We start from the raw sequence: 14,988 nt of genomic DNA on the forward strand, positions 1-14,988 counted from the left end.
TATAAAAGTTTATCTATTTCTAGTATTTTGCATTCCAGCAGCTTTAACAAACGAAAACAGGGCAAACATACTCCCATGGGTACAGAAATGTAGAGTATTACAGCCTTTCTGGAAAAGTATGGAGACAACTCCTAGAACTGTCCACCCTTCCCTTCCCTCAGCCACCCTGCTCCTGGTGTTGGTGAGTAAGGACGAGTGTTGACAAGGACTTGGGTAGAGGGCAGCATCTTCCATTTGTAGAAACTGGGGATAAGTGAAGAGTCATCAGAGGGGACAGCGGAAAAAATGGCAATGACCCCATAAATACTATGCAGCCATTTACAGGAATGAGTTAGGGTTAGACTAACCAACTGGGGGGGTTCTCCAAAGGGTACTGATGAGAAAGGGCTGTATAAAATCTTTTGATGTAAAGAAAAAGACCCATAACCCTGTGTGCATGTCTGAGACGAGTGTGGAGATATAAGGAAGGCCCATTCCAAGCTGATAACTGGGCCACATGGACATGGGGTCTCATAGGGACAGGGAGCCCCCATGAAAGGGGAAACTGCTATTTTAAAAAGAATTCTGTTTCTCAGCGTGATGCAGCTGAAACATCTCCTTTACACAGACTCACTCACCACCACTGGAGGGCAGGAGCATCGGTCCGGTTCCTGCTTCCCAGGGCAGCGCCTGTTCTCCCCAGGATGTACCAAAACCAGCAGAGGGACAGCGCTGCCCCACGCCTGCTTCCCTACCCCCAGGGAGAAATCAGAGGACTGGGACAGCCCCCATGGGGCAAGGGGGTGGGGGACCCAGATGAGGCTCACCCACAGCACAGAGGTCGGCGCCACCCTCTGCGTGGATCAGATCATTTCTGCTCTTCCTGGTGGCCGCTCTCTTCAACACTGCTTTAAACAAAGGGCAGGAAGAGGTACATGAGAGGGGCCAGGGGATCAGGGCTGGGGGAGCCGGGGCTGGTGGGGAGGGCAGGGAGTTGGGGTATGAGGAGCAGAGAAGGGGGCAGCAGGGATGGGGGAAGCCTGTGCTGGGGGAGCCAGGGCTGGGAGGCACCAGGGGAGCAGGGAAGCCAGGGCTGGGGGTGCAGGGATGGGGTAAGCTGGGCTGGACCATCCCCTAGTCAAGTGGGGCCCAGGGAGCCGGTGGCCTCTCCCTGGCTCCTGCTATCCAGGCTGAGGCGGGTGTTTCCTGACCTCTTGGCCCCTCTCAGTCCCCAGGGCAAGAAGAACAAGATATGAGGGTGGGTCCTTGCGGTCCCCTTCTCTCCAAACTGAAGTCCATGGAGCAGTCCTGGCCACCAGGACAACTGGACTACGCTGACGGGGCAAGACCAGGGATGTAGCCCCATCCGGACCACCCCATTCAAGCCCTGAGCCGCCTATGCCATGGCCCCAGGGTGCAGACACCCCTCCCAGGATGGGTACAGCCACACTCTCCCTACAGTTCCCAGGCCACGCAACACCCCATCCAGTGGGACTTGCTATGGGACGGGCTCTCTCTGTCCTGAGCAGCAGAGGGCTGTCATTGGCATGTGCTGCCATGACCCAGGACCTGGCGTGAACTGTCACCCTACTCGGTCGGCTTGCATGGCCAGCATAGACTCTCAGCGTGGGACCAGCTGGGTTTGTGCCTGTAGGTGGGGACCCTGCTGAGCTTAAAACAGCCACGTCCACCCCACGTCAGGGACACACAGGGCCTCCAGCCAGGGTAGGAGGACAGCGTTCAAACCCCCAAGGAAGAGTCAGCACCCCCCTGCTAAGTGCCCCTGTCCCGCGGCCCTCACAACCCCATAGCACCTATGTGGCCCCCAAAGCAACCGGGAGCTGAAGGAAAAGGGCCCGCATCACAGCGGGCAGCCAGCCCTGCCCCAAAGGCCCTGAATGTGTCACCATGTGGGTGTGTTCATGCCCTGTGTGTGTCCACATGCCCAGTCCACTCCCACACATGGCACACTGACAAGGGGCACCTACCATCCAAAGGCGACTTCTCCTCTGCGTTCTCATCCTCCTCGGCCAGCATCACCTCCTCTGCCAGGGAGAACAGCCTGAGGGGGGCCCGCCAGGGCCTGGACAGAGCGCCCACCCCCCCACTCACAGAAGTCAGTAGGACCCACATCAGAGGGCCCACATCAGCTCCTCCCACAGCCCCCTCAGGCCTTCGCTGTCCTGTTTCCACCTGCAGTGCCCCCTATTCCCACCTGCAGTGGCCCCTGTTGGCCCCTGTGCACGAATCCCCCAGAGAGTGGCCCCTGAGAAAACTCCCAGGATGAGGGGAGTTGGACACTGGGAGGAGAGGGCTCGGCTCAAGGTCAGCCCACAGGGTACAGCTGGCAGGGCCAGGCTTGAGGACAACGCGCTCAGGGCCACCCAGCAGGTGGCCAGGGTACCATCACAGGACTGGCCAGTAGCCCTGAGGTGGCCGCCCCCGCTGTCTCACCAGCCTTGAAGATCCACTCCAGGTACCCGTTGAGCTCCCGCTCAATCTGCTGCTGCCGGCGCAGCTTCAAGAATGCCCGGCGGTTCTCCACCCTCTCACGCTCCTTGGCAAACTCGCTGCACAGTAGGGGAACCAGAACAGCACGCAGGCCAGGTGAGGGAGCGCCCCGTCCTGCACAGAGGCCAGGTGAAGGAGCGCCCCACACACAGGCCAGGAAAAGGAGTGCCCCACCCCACACATAGCCAGGTGAGGGAAGGTCGCGCACCCAGGCCAGTTGAGTTCCCCACCCTGCAGACCCCACAGGAGCACCTCCCAGAGACAGAGGGGACCAGGTAGGGGCTGGGATAGGAGGCGCAGGGCAGGGGCTGCAGGGAAGGGAGGAGCCAGCAGGGCTCCTGCTCCCGCCTGGACAGTCCCCAGACTCCCACCACCCAAGAACAGCGCCTGGATCCTGGAGTGGATGCTCGGGAGGGCAGGGCAAATGTACCACCCTGCCCATGCCTGGGGAGAACTCTGGGACAAAACTCTCCCAGAGAAGAACGTTCACTATGCCACTGCTAGAAGCAGGAAAAAGAAGGGACTGGATCAGGACTGGCCAGAGGCAAAAGGAAAACATCTGCAATGCATGCAGCCTCCTCAACAAAACCTTTGGGGCTCACAATAACCAGGAGAGAAGAGAGACCTTCTGCCCACCTGAGTCCCCCTGACCCTCTATGGTCACAGTGACCAGGAGAGAAGAGACTCTCCCTCAAAGCCCAGCACTCCCACCCCAGCCCTGGCCTCCCAGCACCGCAAACTATTCAATGCACAACTGCACAAGCACTCAGACACATGCACATATGCACACAGACACACAAGCACACAGAGACACATGTACAGAAACACATGCACATGTACACAGAGTGCACATGCACACAGAAAGATGTGAGCATACACACATGCACATGGAGACACGCACAGAGGCACATACACGCACACATACATGAACACATACATGCACACATATGAACAGAGACATGCACACATGCTACAGAAACACATGTACACATTGCAAACACACATGCACACAGAAAAACTAGCACATACAGATGCACACAGAGACACACTTGCACACATTGCACACAGAGACACATGTGCATACACACGGACAGACCTATGCACACGCACACAGACAACACCCAGCCTGGCCCAGCTTCTAATGGACCAGAGTTTCCCAAAGCTCCAGCAGGTGCTGCTCACTTGCCTACAGCAAACAGGCAATGCCTGTTCTCAGGAAAGCAGGAGAAGCAGCTTCTAGGTTGAGTGGGCCTCTGGCACACAGCCCCAGCAAGAGGGAGAGCTTGGCTTTGAGCCATGCCTGACCCCGAGCTCACAGACACAGATGCCAGGACCTGCACAGCTGCAACCCAGCCAGGAGAGAAGAGCCACCGGCCCTCCAACCAGGCTAGCCCCTCAGCCACACCTACCCACGCCAAGGGCCCCCAGGTAGGGGAAAAAGCTGGGAAGACAGGAGGCTCCTGACCCCATTTGTAAGGGGCTGCCCTCCAACCTCTGCTCTCACTCGACCTCTAACCCTTCTTGCACATCCTCTGGGGGGCTGCACAGCATCACCCTGACCAGGACACTAGCCACCTCGCCTACCTTGGGGGCTGGCCCCCAGCAAAAGCTCTGTACCCTTCCCCATTCCTGGCATGGGCCCTTGCAGATGGGGCTTTGGGAAGAGGCTCCTTCAGCTCAGGTGCAGCCCCGCTGAATCCAATGGTCCTTAACCCTGTCCAGAGGCCTCTTAGGGACAGGAGAGAGAGCCAGACCCCAGAAGGGAAGGAGCCCCAGGACATCCCCAAAGGCAGCCTTTCAGTGCAGAAACCACCAGCCAATCACTTCCAGCTGCCCAGCCACACAGTAGAGCAGCTGAGCACTATGCCACTCACAAGTCCACCACGTCACCCAGGCCCCATCTCCTCAGTTTGGGGTCCCCACTCACAAGCCACCTGCTGCCCCGCACCACCGCACCCTCGAGATCCAGCCCTAAGTGTGCCCACCACATACACACCAACACACCAGCCCCGAGTGTGCCTCACACACACACCCTGCCCTTCCACCTGAATGTGCCTTGCACAGATACCCTATATCTCCACTCCGAGTGTGCACTGCACACACACCCCTCCACCCTGAGTGCCTCACATAAGCACCCCACCCCTCTACCTAGAGTGTGCCTTACACATGCATCCCACCCCCCACCCCACTTGTATATTGCACAAATACTCTGCCCCACCACTCTGAATATGCATTGCACACGTGTGCACCTCTCATATCTCTAACCTCTCCCCAAGATAATCTCTACCTAGAATACCTGCCTCCCTCCTCCACCCAGCTCCTTTCTGGTTCCTCTGGGTCCAGCTGAGGGGCTGCTTCCAGGGGTCTTCACTGAGTTCCAGGCTTCCCTCTTCCCGTCCCAGCCCAGACCATGTGACTTCCCACCAGACTAGGAGCTCTGCACCAGGCCCTGGCTATGGGGCCCCTTGGAAAGATGCTGGTGGCAGGCCTTCCCTTCTGTGCAGGGAGTGAGGCCGGAGAGCAGGCCGGCTCCCTTCCAGGCCTCAGGACAAGTACCCTCAAGCCCACCAGACTCTGCACTCCCCTACACGGGAGTCACCCCAATAGTGCCACATCACGGTGACAGAGGTGCTCCCTGGGGTCCCCATGGCTGCCCACTTCCCTGAGGCCAAGAGGACAGAGGACAGAGGTCGGGGGAAGGCCAAGGGTGTGATGGAGGACTGAGCAAGAGGACAGCCAAGCAGGAGGCCAGGACAGAGGCTGGGGGAGAAATCCCACAAGAGCCTGGATAGGGATACGAAAGCAAGGCTGGCCAAAGTCCAGAAGGCTGGGAGCATCTACAGAGGGTGGCACCCATGGGCCTGGCTAGCCCACCTACCCTGGCCTGGGAGGCAGGAAAAGCCAGGGCCAGGGTGAGGGCCAGGGTCAGGGTGAAGGCTTGAGCTCGGGCTCAGGCTCAAGGTCAGACTCAGGCTCAGGCTCAGACTCAGACTCAGTCAGGGCCAGGCCAGGGGCAGGCTCATGCTCAGGATCAGGGACAGGGACAGGGGACCCATCTTCTGTTCCCTCACCCTACGAACACAAGGACACACTACACATCCACACCTGCACATCCACACCCACATGGCCACAACTGTGCATCCATGCCCACATATCCATGCCCGCATAGCCACACCCACACATCCACACCCACACATCCATGCCTGCCTGCACAACCAAACCTACAGGTCCTCACCCACATGGCCATGCCCACAGGGCCACGCCTGGCCTCTTACCCTGAGAGCACGCCTAACACCAGGTTGAGCATGAAGAAGGAGCCTATGATGATGAGAGGGATGAAGTAGAGCCAGTTCCAAGTATTGCCTGCTGCATCATTTGTCTGGAAGCAATGAGAAGAAAATGAGAAAGGACAGGTGGTCAAGACACATGCCCTGGCTGCAGAGGCTGGCTCTGCAGGGCAGGCAGATCAGGCCAGCCTCCTGGGCTGTATCTGAGCTCCTGTCAGGGTCCCAGACTGGGCATACTCTTAGGCAGCATCTGTGCAGTGCCAGCAGACAAGTCTAGGTGGGCTCTGAGCCCCATCACAGCCTTAACCAGGGCTGTAGGTCCCGCCCAGCCAGGTCTCAGCACTGCAAAAAAGCCTAAGGGTCCCCCAGTGGGCCAGAAGTCACCAAATCACATCCGGTAGGCTGTTATGTCCAGCCTGTTCCGATGCCTCCCAATAGGACATGCACATCTCCCCAGGCTGCCCCATCTACCTGGGAAGCTCCAAGGAAACATCTTCATGAAGGGAGGCTCTGGGCCCCTAACCCTCAGGTCTGACCTCTGCCTGCTGTGGCCTCCACACTTGGGGCAGCTATGAGCCCCATGCCTTGGTTTCTCCATATAGACTGAGTCCATCCCTTGACAAAAAGCTCCCCCATGAGCTCTCACCATTAATTCTCATCACATGACTGGTGCAAGACAGAAGCTAACATTCAGATATAATCTGAATAGCTGAGAGACCAAAGTGGTCCTTTATCTTTTGCTTTTTAAAACACAGACTGCATAAGCATACTTATTAACAGGCTAAGAGTTATTTCCAGAGAAATTCTTTGGTTGCTCAGATGTGGCTTCTCTCTCTCTCTAAGCCCAATTCTGTAAGTGAAATCACTGCCCTCCCCTCTTCGTGGGACATGACATCCAGGGGTGAAAGTCTCCCTGGAAGCATGGGAGATGACTCCCAGGGATGAGTCCAGCTCTGACACCATGGGCTCAACAATGCCATCCTGACAAAAAGGGGAAAAGAAGTGTAACAAATAAGGTATCAGTGGCTGAGAGAGTTCAAATAAAGTCAAGAGGCTAGTCTGGAAGCTACTTTTATGCAAGTTTCAGCTAGATATTGCTAATTGCCACAGTATGCCAAGCCCCAATCAACAATATTCCTGAAAACCCTAAAGAAAACCCAGGGCCCTATCTAAGATTCTATAAAAGTCATACTAACTTTATTTTTCAGAAACTTAAAACCTCCCAATTGTTCTTAGGCCAGCAAAGCCCTGAAGCCCAGAGGCACCAGCCTCTCCAAGAACATCTAACAGTTGTACCCGCTACCCCATAATGTCAACAGCCCTTTTCAACATGAAGAAGTGAAAATGGTAATGGCCCAAATACCCCTGAAGATTGAGAAAAAGATCAAATGAGAGGGAGGATTTGTAACAGAAGTTAGGATTTCACAAAGGATTATGACTACTGAATAATTATATAGGTATTTCTCTTTAGTTTCTAATGGATTATAACAGCAAGAAGGAAATACCTGAAATTAACCATACTCCATAGGGTGAAATTTGCCCTATAACTTACTTGTTAAACTGTACTTTGAAATGGATTACTTTTCTGCATATATATTTCACAATAAAAAATGTTTTAAAAATAACACAGCCTGCAAAAGGGTGAGCTCCTCTGAATCCAGTTCATTTCCTGGCTGCTGCTTGTTGTTTTCTATGGATCCCTGGCAGAGTAGGTGCTGGAGGCAGCCGTGATGGAGCCAGGGCCACGGGGACGCCCCAGGCACCTCTGTCCTTTTATTCATAAGCAGTCCACAAGTCCCGGGCCAGGTGCCAATCAGGGAAGGGCAGGAGAGGGGCAGCTGGGCACTGGCCACAGCTGAGTGGAGCACCAAGGGCTGCCTCCCTGCAGGTCCACCGGCCTCACAGGGCTGAGGGAAAGCAATTCCTCTTTCCATGGTAGATGTTTGGTCCCTGGGCTGGCCAGCTTATGGCTTCTGACCCCTGGATGCTAACTCTAGGCTGAACATCAAGATCCCTGGCCCCAGAAAAAAGTAGAACTCCCACCCTAACCATGCTCACAGTCCCTCACCACAACCCTGCCCAGCCCCGCAGGCAGCTCAGAACTGTGGGCTCTGACACCTCCAAAGCCTCCAGCCTCCCTGCAAGCAGCCCTCACCCCCTCCCCCTCCCCAAACAGAGGGGGTGCTGCTGCACTCTCACCCTCACCTCCACAAACTGTTCCTGCAATTCTCCCCCAACCAAATTACTTTTACAAAGAGGACTCCGTGTCCGGGAAAGTGGACTAGACATACTTTTCCTTATCCCTCCCACTAATTACAACGAAATACTTTGAAAACCACAGAAAGCAAACATAAGGTCCTGTGGCAGGTTGAATTATGCACCCCACAAAAACATGTTCTTAATCTGAGGGTGGAAACCCATTGTAAATAGGACCTTATGAAGATGTTATTTTCTATTAAGGTGAAGCCATGTGAATCAGGTTGGGCTTTAATCCAGATCACTGGAGTCTTTCATAAGCAGGATGAAATTGATATTGAGACAGAGACAGACAGAGAAAGAGAAAGAGAGAGAGAGCGCGCACAAGCGAGCCACAGGATGAAGATGGAAGTAAACAAACCCTGGAGAAGGGAGAAGATGCCGCCATGTGCGTCACCATGTGACAGAAAAGCCAGGGACCCAGCATCACTGGCAGCCAAACCTGAGAATGATATAGTCTTCAGGGAGAAAGCAGCAGCTTGCTAACACCTCAACTCTGGACTTCTCCTGAACCATAAGCCAATAAATTCTCATTTCTAAATCAACCCAGCGTATGGCATTTGTTTTAGCAAATGGGAAACTAAGACAGATACCAAAACCACACAAAAAATTTTAAAAAATTAAAAATTAACAAATAGCAATATATAAGAAGAATCACATACCATAATCATATATGGGTTTTATTTGAGGAATGCAAAAGTGGTTCAATATTCAAAAATCAATCAATGAAATCCATCAATTAACAGGCTAAAGAAGAAAGTCACATGACAACATCAGTGCTGAAAAAGCATTTGACAAAATTCAACACCCATTCACAGTAAAAACTCAGAAAAATAGGAAGAGAGGGGAGCTGCCTCAACTTGATAAAGAGCATAAAAACCCAGCTAACATCATACTCAATAGTGAAAGACTAAATGCTTTTCCTTAAGATGGGAACAAAGCAAGGATAGATGCTTTCACCACTCTTATTTAAATAACGCTGGAAATTCTAGGCAGTGCATTAAGGCAAGAAAGGGAAATAAAAGGCATACTCTTCAAAAAGGAAGAAATAAACTGTTCCTGTTTGCAGATGATATGATCGTCTACATAAAAAATCCCAAGGAATCTACCAAAAAAAAACACCTCTTAATAAGTGAGTTCAACAAGGTCACAGGATACAAAAATACAACATACAGAAAGCAATGAACACATGGACACCAAAATTAAAAATACAAAAAACCATTTGTAATTGCTCCCAAAAAAGAAATACTTAGATATAAATCTAACAAAAACAGGTACAGGACTTATATGCTGAAAACTAAAGAAATCAAAGAAAACCTCAATAAATGAACAGACATACCATGTTCACAGATTGGAGGGCCCAATGTACTAAAGATGCTAATTCTCTCTAGATTTAATAAAGTGGAAGAATCAATCTACCCAATTTCAAGACATTACATATCTACAATAATCAAGACTGCCTGGTAGTGAAAGGAGGAGACACATAGTTCAATGGAACAGAACAGAGAACCCAGAAAAAAATCCATATAAATATGCCCAATTGATTTTTTGCAAAGATACAAAAGTAATTCAATGGAAGAAATACAGTCTTTTCAACAAATGATACTGGAGCAATTGGACATCCATAACCCAGAAACAAACAAATAAAAACCCTCAACCTAAACCTCATACCTTATACAGAAATTAAGTCAAAATGGATCATAGACTTATATATAAAGCACAAAATGATAAAACTTGTAGGAAGAAACATGGGTGAAAGTATTTGGGCATTAGATCTAGACAGAGTTCTGTCTTTGACATCAAAAGCCTAATCCATAAAATAAAAACCTGACAAACTGGATTTCATCAAAATTAAAAATGTTTATTAAAGACCATGTAAAGAGTATGAAAAGCCAAACTACAGACAAGGAGAAAATCTGTGCAAAGAACTAGTATACAGAATATATACAGCAAAGAACTAGCATCCATAATATATATAAGACTTCTCAAAATTCAACAGTAAAATATTAGCAATCCAAACAGAAGATGGGCAAAAGATAAGAAGAGGCTTTTCATCCAAGAATATAAGAAGGCAAATAGACACATGAAAAGATGCTCAGCATCATTTACCATTAGGGAAATGTAAATCAAGACTACAATGAGATATCAGTGAAACACCACTTCACATCCTTTAGCATGGCTAAATTGGTCACTCGTACACTACTGGCAGGAATGTAAAATAGTACAGCTTTGTAGAAAAATTTTAATTTATTAAAAAACTAAGCATACAAGTACTAAGCAGATGCACTCCTGGGTACTTATCCCAGAGAATACCTGTATACAAATGTGGAAAGCAGTTTTATTCATAATAGCCAAAAACTGGAAACAACCCAGATGTCCTTCAAGAGGGGGATCTGTGGTCCACCATGGAAACTCCTCAGCAATTAGAAGGAACAAACTACTGATACCCACAACCATATGAACAACTCTCCAAGCTCGATGCTGAGTGAAAACAGCCAACCAAAAAAGGCCCCTACCGTATGGTTCCATCCACACAACATTCTTGAAATGATAAAACTATAAAAATCAAGGCCAGATCAGTGTTTGCCAGGGGTTGGGGGGGCATAAACAGAGGGTCCTGTGGTGAAGGGACAGTCAGTATAGAATCCTGGCTGTGATGTTTTCCCAGGAAACAGGGAACAGAGCACATGGGAACTCTCTGTATTATCTTACCCACTGCCTGTGAATCTACAATTATCTCAAAATTAAAAGTTTATTTAAAAAAAAGAGCCATTTCCCTTGAGCCAGATCTCCCTAAGATACTGTCCCACTGCTCGGCTCTATCTCACAGGTAAACTCTCTGAGGAGTTGCTGCTTTACTCCTCTGAACTCCACATCTCAGAGCTGTATCCCCAACACTGAAACTGCTCTTGCACAACAAGACCAGCCACTGCCATGGTCAAAGTTTCTCTTCTCACCTTTTATAACTTCTCGGCAACATCTGATCTGCTTGGTCACTTTCTTGAAACTCTTTGCTCTCTCTGCTCCAGGGGTCCTACCCGCTGAGAAGCTCCAACTTGCTCTCTCTGGCTGGCTCTTTCTTTCGTCCTGGGTTTCTGGCCTTTGGCTCTCCCCAAGACTCAGTCTCTGGCCTTCTTGTCTTCTCCATCTGTACTCTTCAGCTAAGTGGTCTTACCCCACATCTCAGAGTTTTAAACTCCCTCCACGTGTCCCTAACTTCAAGTATATACCTAACCCGTGCTGTCTCTTCTGAACTCCCAGCTCACATGTCCAGCTGCATACCAAACACCTCTACTTGGATGAAGACAGCTCTCTAAAACTTTACAGATCCAAACAGAATCCTAAGTTCTACCACACACTAAAACTAAACTAAACTATCTTTCCCCTTCTCGGTAAATAGCACCACTTTTCCCAATGGCCAAGTCATAAATCCAGTATTAGCTTTGACTCTTTTCCTTCTCTCAAGTTGCACATCCAATTCATGGACAAGTCCTATCTGCTTTAACTTCAAAATACAGCCTCTGCACCTATATATCTGAATACTCCTCAATCTTTATGCAACCTGTACATGAAAACTGTGAAATAATATGTATATAATCATAAACCAAACAGGACATTTATCTCCCACTGTCTCTCTAAATACAGTAAAAGTGGGGGTCCTTCCCATACCCCTGGATGAACACTTGGGCAAGTCCATGACTTCCCTGATGACTCCTGCATAACAGAAAGTCCTACAACCACATCAAGCTGGTGTCACAATCTCAATTCAGTAATTTAAAGTGTCCAGCCCCAGCAGGTGCTCTCAGCTTTACACTCAGAATCTCTTTCCTCAGCCAACGTGCTGCTGCCTTCAATGGGAAGGAGAGCCACAGCCCTTCTTTTCTCACCCACAACGAGCATTTTTCCTCCTCCCTCAGCTCTCCAGCCACCAGTGTCAAAGCAAGGAAGGGTGCACAAGGGGGCAAGCCAGTTTCGTGTTGCATGACACCACGAGATAACCTCACCATCCCTTGGGGCCCAATGAGAACTGGCTGTGGCACCATCTCTCTTAGCACTCCTGGGGGTTCCTCAGAGACTACACTGGACTTCAATTACTCTTTAAAATACAAGAGATGTCCTGGAAAGCACCTCTTGGCTGCTCAGTGCCCAGCAGAACAGCTATAAGGATGCTGTCTCTTGGGGTCCCATCGTTCCTGTGCCTCTGCTGCCCCTACTCAGCCTCTCCCTTGCACCCAGGTATAGGACAGCACCTCTGGCCTCTTGGGGCCTTCCAAACTCAAGAAACACAAGGGGTGGGCATGAAAGCCCTTCCCGCTGGGTAGGGGGTGAGGGGCAGGCACTCTCAAAAAAAACACTTAAAAAAATACCCCCCAGTCTCCCAGAACTGGCCCTGCTGTGCCCTGGCATGAGTGGCTTAGTCCAGTCAGTTCTGGGCCACCAGACCTGGGAGCCCTGCCAGGCCCCACCCTCCCTGCTCTCTGCAAGCCACTGGGCCTGGGTGCTGTGGCCCAACTTCCAGGGGGCTGCACGGGCCTCCCCCTCCACCAGCTCAGGGAACCTCACCTCTGCCCCCCTTCACTCTGCTCCATGCATCTGCCATCATAGGGCCCTTGGGCATGGAAGCCTCCTGCTCACCACGGCACACTCGGCATCATGATCCCAAGCAAACGTATTCAGGGAAGTCTCTGCAGCCTCCCTGACCAGTGTCCTCCTGCCACAGGATCTGCTTCCTGCCCCCCCACCCCCCACTCTGGGGACATGGAGACAGGCTGGGGAGCATGAGGCACCTGCAGCCCTGACCAAATGTCTGGGCGGGGGCTGGTAGGGTAAGGCCAGCTCAGGGCTATTTTTAGGCTTGTCTTCGTGGAAACTTTCCTTGGCCAACTGTGGGGAGAGAACAGCCGGGTTTCTCGTCACAGCCTTTGTCCCCGTTCCCTGTTCCCTCGATCAAACACATCGTCAGACATGACTCCCACTCCAAGGAGGAATTCTGATTCAACGGACCCTGTGCCAGCTTTCCCTGTGCCAGCTTTTCCTTAACTCCTTGTCTGCTGTTGGTCTGTAGGCAGTGAACCCTGGATGCACATTTACCAAGTGCCTGCTGCATGCCCAGCCCCAGGATCTGTCTGGGTCTCCCTGGACCCACGGAGGAGATGCAGGGTAGAGGGTCCCACCTCCCCCTTTCCCTCTTACCCACCACCCATGCCACCAGTATGCAAGCAGTGCAGCTGCTGGAGGGAAGCTGACGGTCCCGGCACACAGCTGGCCAGGCTCCGGGAGACAGGCCCCTCCCAGCAAGAGCAGAACACTCCCCCCCCCCAGCTTCCAAGATGCACCCCTATGCCAGCCACCCTTCCCCCTCCTTCTCCACCTCCCAAGGCCCCTGAGATGCGACTTCAGCTGCTCTCTGGCCCTGCGGCTCACAGGACTTGGGACTGAAAGGTGGCAGGGAGGCACATCAAAGGGGCCCGCGGTCTGCGCAGGTGTCCAGGGGTGCCCTGGGTAAAGCTCAGTGCGAGGAGGGTTAGGGACAGGGATCACTGCTCCACAGACATCGCGGGCCAACACGCCAGGCTGTCCGGCAGCGTTGATACGGCTGGGACGACCCGAGAGAATACTACCAGATGGCCCCGAATGAGCTGAACAAAGGCCCACGAATCCGCTGGGAGCCTTCTGGGCCAGAGTCCCCACCCGCCCTCAGTGCTGGCCAAGCTAAGTCGGAGCGTGGGGGTGGGGTGGGGGCGCACGCGGCACCATTCTCGGCAGCAGCAGCACCAGCTCCGGTTTCCTGTCCGGTCCCCGCCCACCCTCAGGACTGGGGGTTGCCACCCAGAAGGAGGTGGGAGTGGCAGGCGGCCTATCCGCAGCCAGGCTGGGGAGGTGCCCAGGCCCGTTCCCAGAGCGGAGGAGCTGCCGGGATACCCCAGCCAGGGGAGGGCTCAGAGGCAGCGAGAAGCGGGCCAGTGGGGGCCCAGGACCAGCGCCGGGAGGAAGAAGCCTGGTGCCTGGCACGAGGCAGGGCTGCGAACCGGCGCCCGGCTACGCCTCCTGCCCCCCTCCAGGACTCCGCCCCCTCCAGCGGCTCTGTCTCCACCCCATCCCCCAACCCCCACCCGCACCCCACCCCCGCGGCGACCCACATTGTAGAGGATGTCGGTCCAGCCCTCCATGGTGATGCACTGGAACACCGTCAAGATGGCAAAGAGGATGTTGTCGAAGTTGGTGATGCCGAAGTTGGGTCCCGGCCAGTACTCACGGCACTCGGTGTCGCCCCCACACAGCCGGGCGGGGGCCTCCTTGCCACAGGGGAAGTCGCCCACAGGCTCTGCGTCTGTGAGGAGGAGAAGGCACAGCCCCAGCTCAGGCAGGAGCCAGGCGCACAGCGAAACGTCCGACCCCTCCCGTCTCCGCGCCGTTCCCTCTGCCCAGGGCTTGTCACGTGCACATCCACACGGCCCGGGCTCCGTGCATTACAGCAGAAACGACAGGGCCCAAGTCCACACCTTGCTGCCACAGCCACCCTGACTGCTCCCCCCACAGCCCCTGCCAGCCCAATCCCTGGCCTGGGGTTCCCCGCATTAGCAGCCAGCAAAGTCCCCAGCTGGACCCAGCTGCCCGGCAGCCCCAGGGCTTGTCACCGGGTCACCATGTACCAGGAGATGGCCTGCAGGGGGTCTGCAGGCTGGCAGGGGAACACCCAGACCGTGGACAGAGAAACACCAGAAAACCACTGCTAACTTGTGAAACAGGGTGGCAAGCAGCACGGCCCACTTCCCAGCTGCCAAGGTCCCTCTGAGAGCAAAGCAAAACTACTTCAAAACAGTACATTTATCACAACACATGACAATTCTCCCTATTACCATGAGAGACACTTTGATGAATTTCTAGGGTGGAAGCAAAGACTCCTAGGTTTAGAGGGCAAAACTGACCAAGTTTGTTCATCTCCTCCAAATAT

The 14,988-nt window shown here is 52.8% G+C and overlaps 1 protein-coding gene across 1 annotated transcript in view; it reads right to left on the reverse strand.

The window, feature by feature from the left end:
- Positions 1-14,988, reverse strand: part of CACNA1B (calcium voltage-gated channel subunit alpha1 B) — a 221,428-nt gene that overhangs the window by 168,575 nt on the left and 37,865 nt on the right. The window contains exons 6-10 of the mRNA XM_077148869.1: positions 14,174-14,364; positions 5,766-5,869; positions 2,434-2,549; positions 1,968-2,024; positions 807-884 (exon numbers count right to left, since the gene is read on the reverse strand). Coding sequence (XP_077004984.1) covers positions 807-884; positions 1,968-2,024; positions 2,434-2,549; positions 5,766-5,869; positions 14,174-14,364 — 546 coding nt within the window. The remainder of the gene's footprint in view (positions 1-806; positions 885-1,967; positions 2,025-2,433; positions 2,550-5,765; positions 5,870-14,173; positions 14,365-14,988) is intronic.

Source organism: Tamandua tetradactyla, chromosome 2, assembly GCF_023851605.1.
Source record: "Tamandua tetradactyla isolate mTamTet1 chromosome 2, mTamTet1.pri, whole genome shotgun sequence".
NCBI classification, from domain to species: Eukaryota; Metazoa; Chordata; class Mammalia; order Pilosa; family Myrmecophagidae; genus Tamandua; species Tamandua tetradactyla.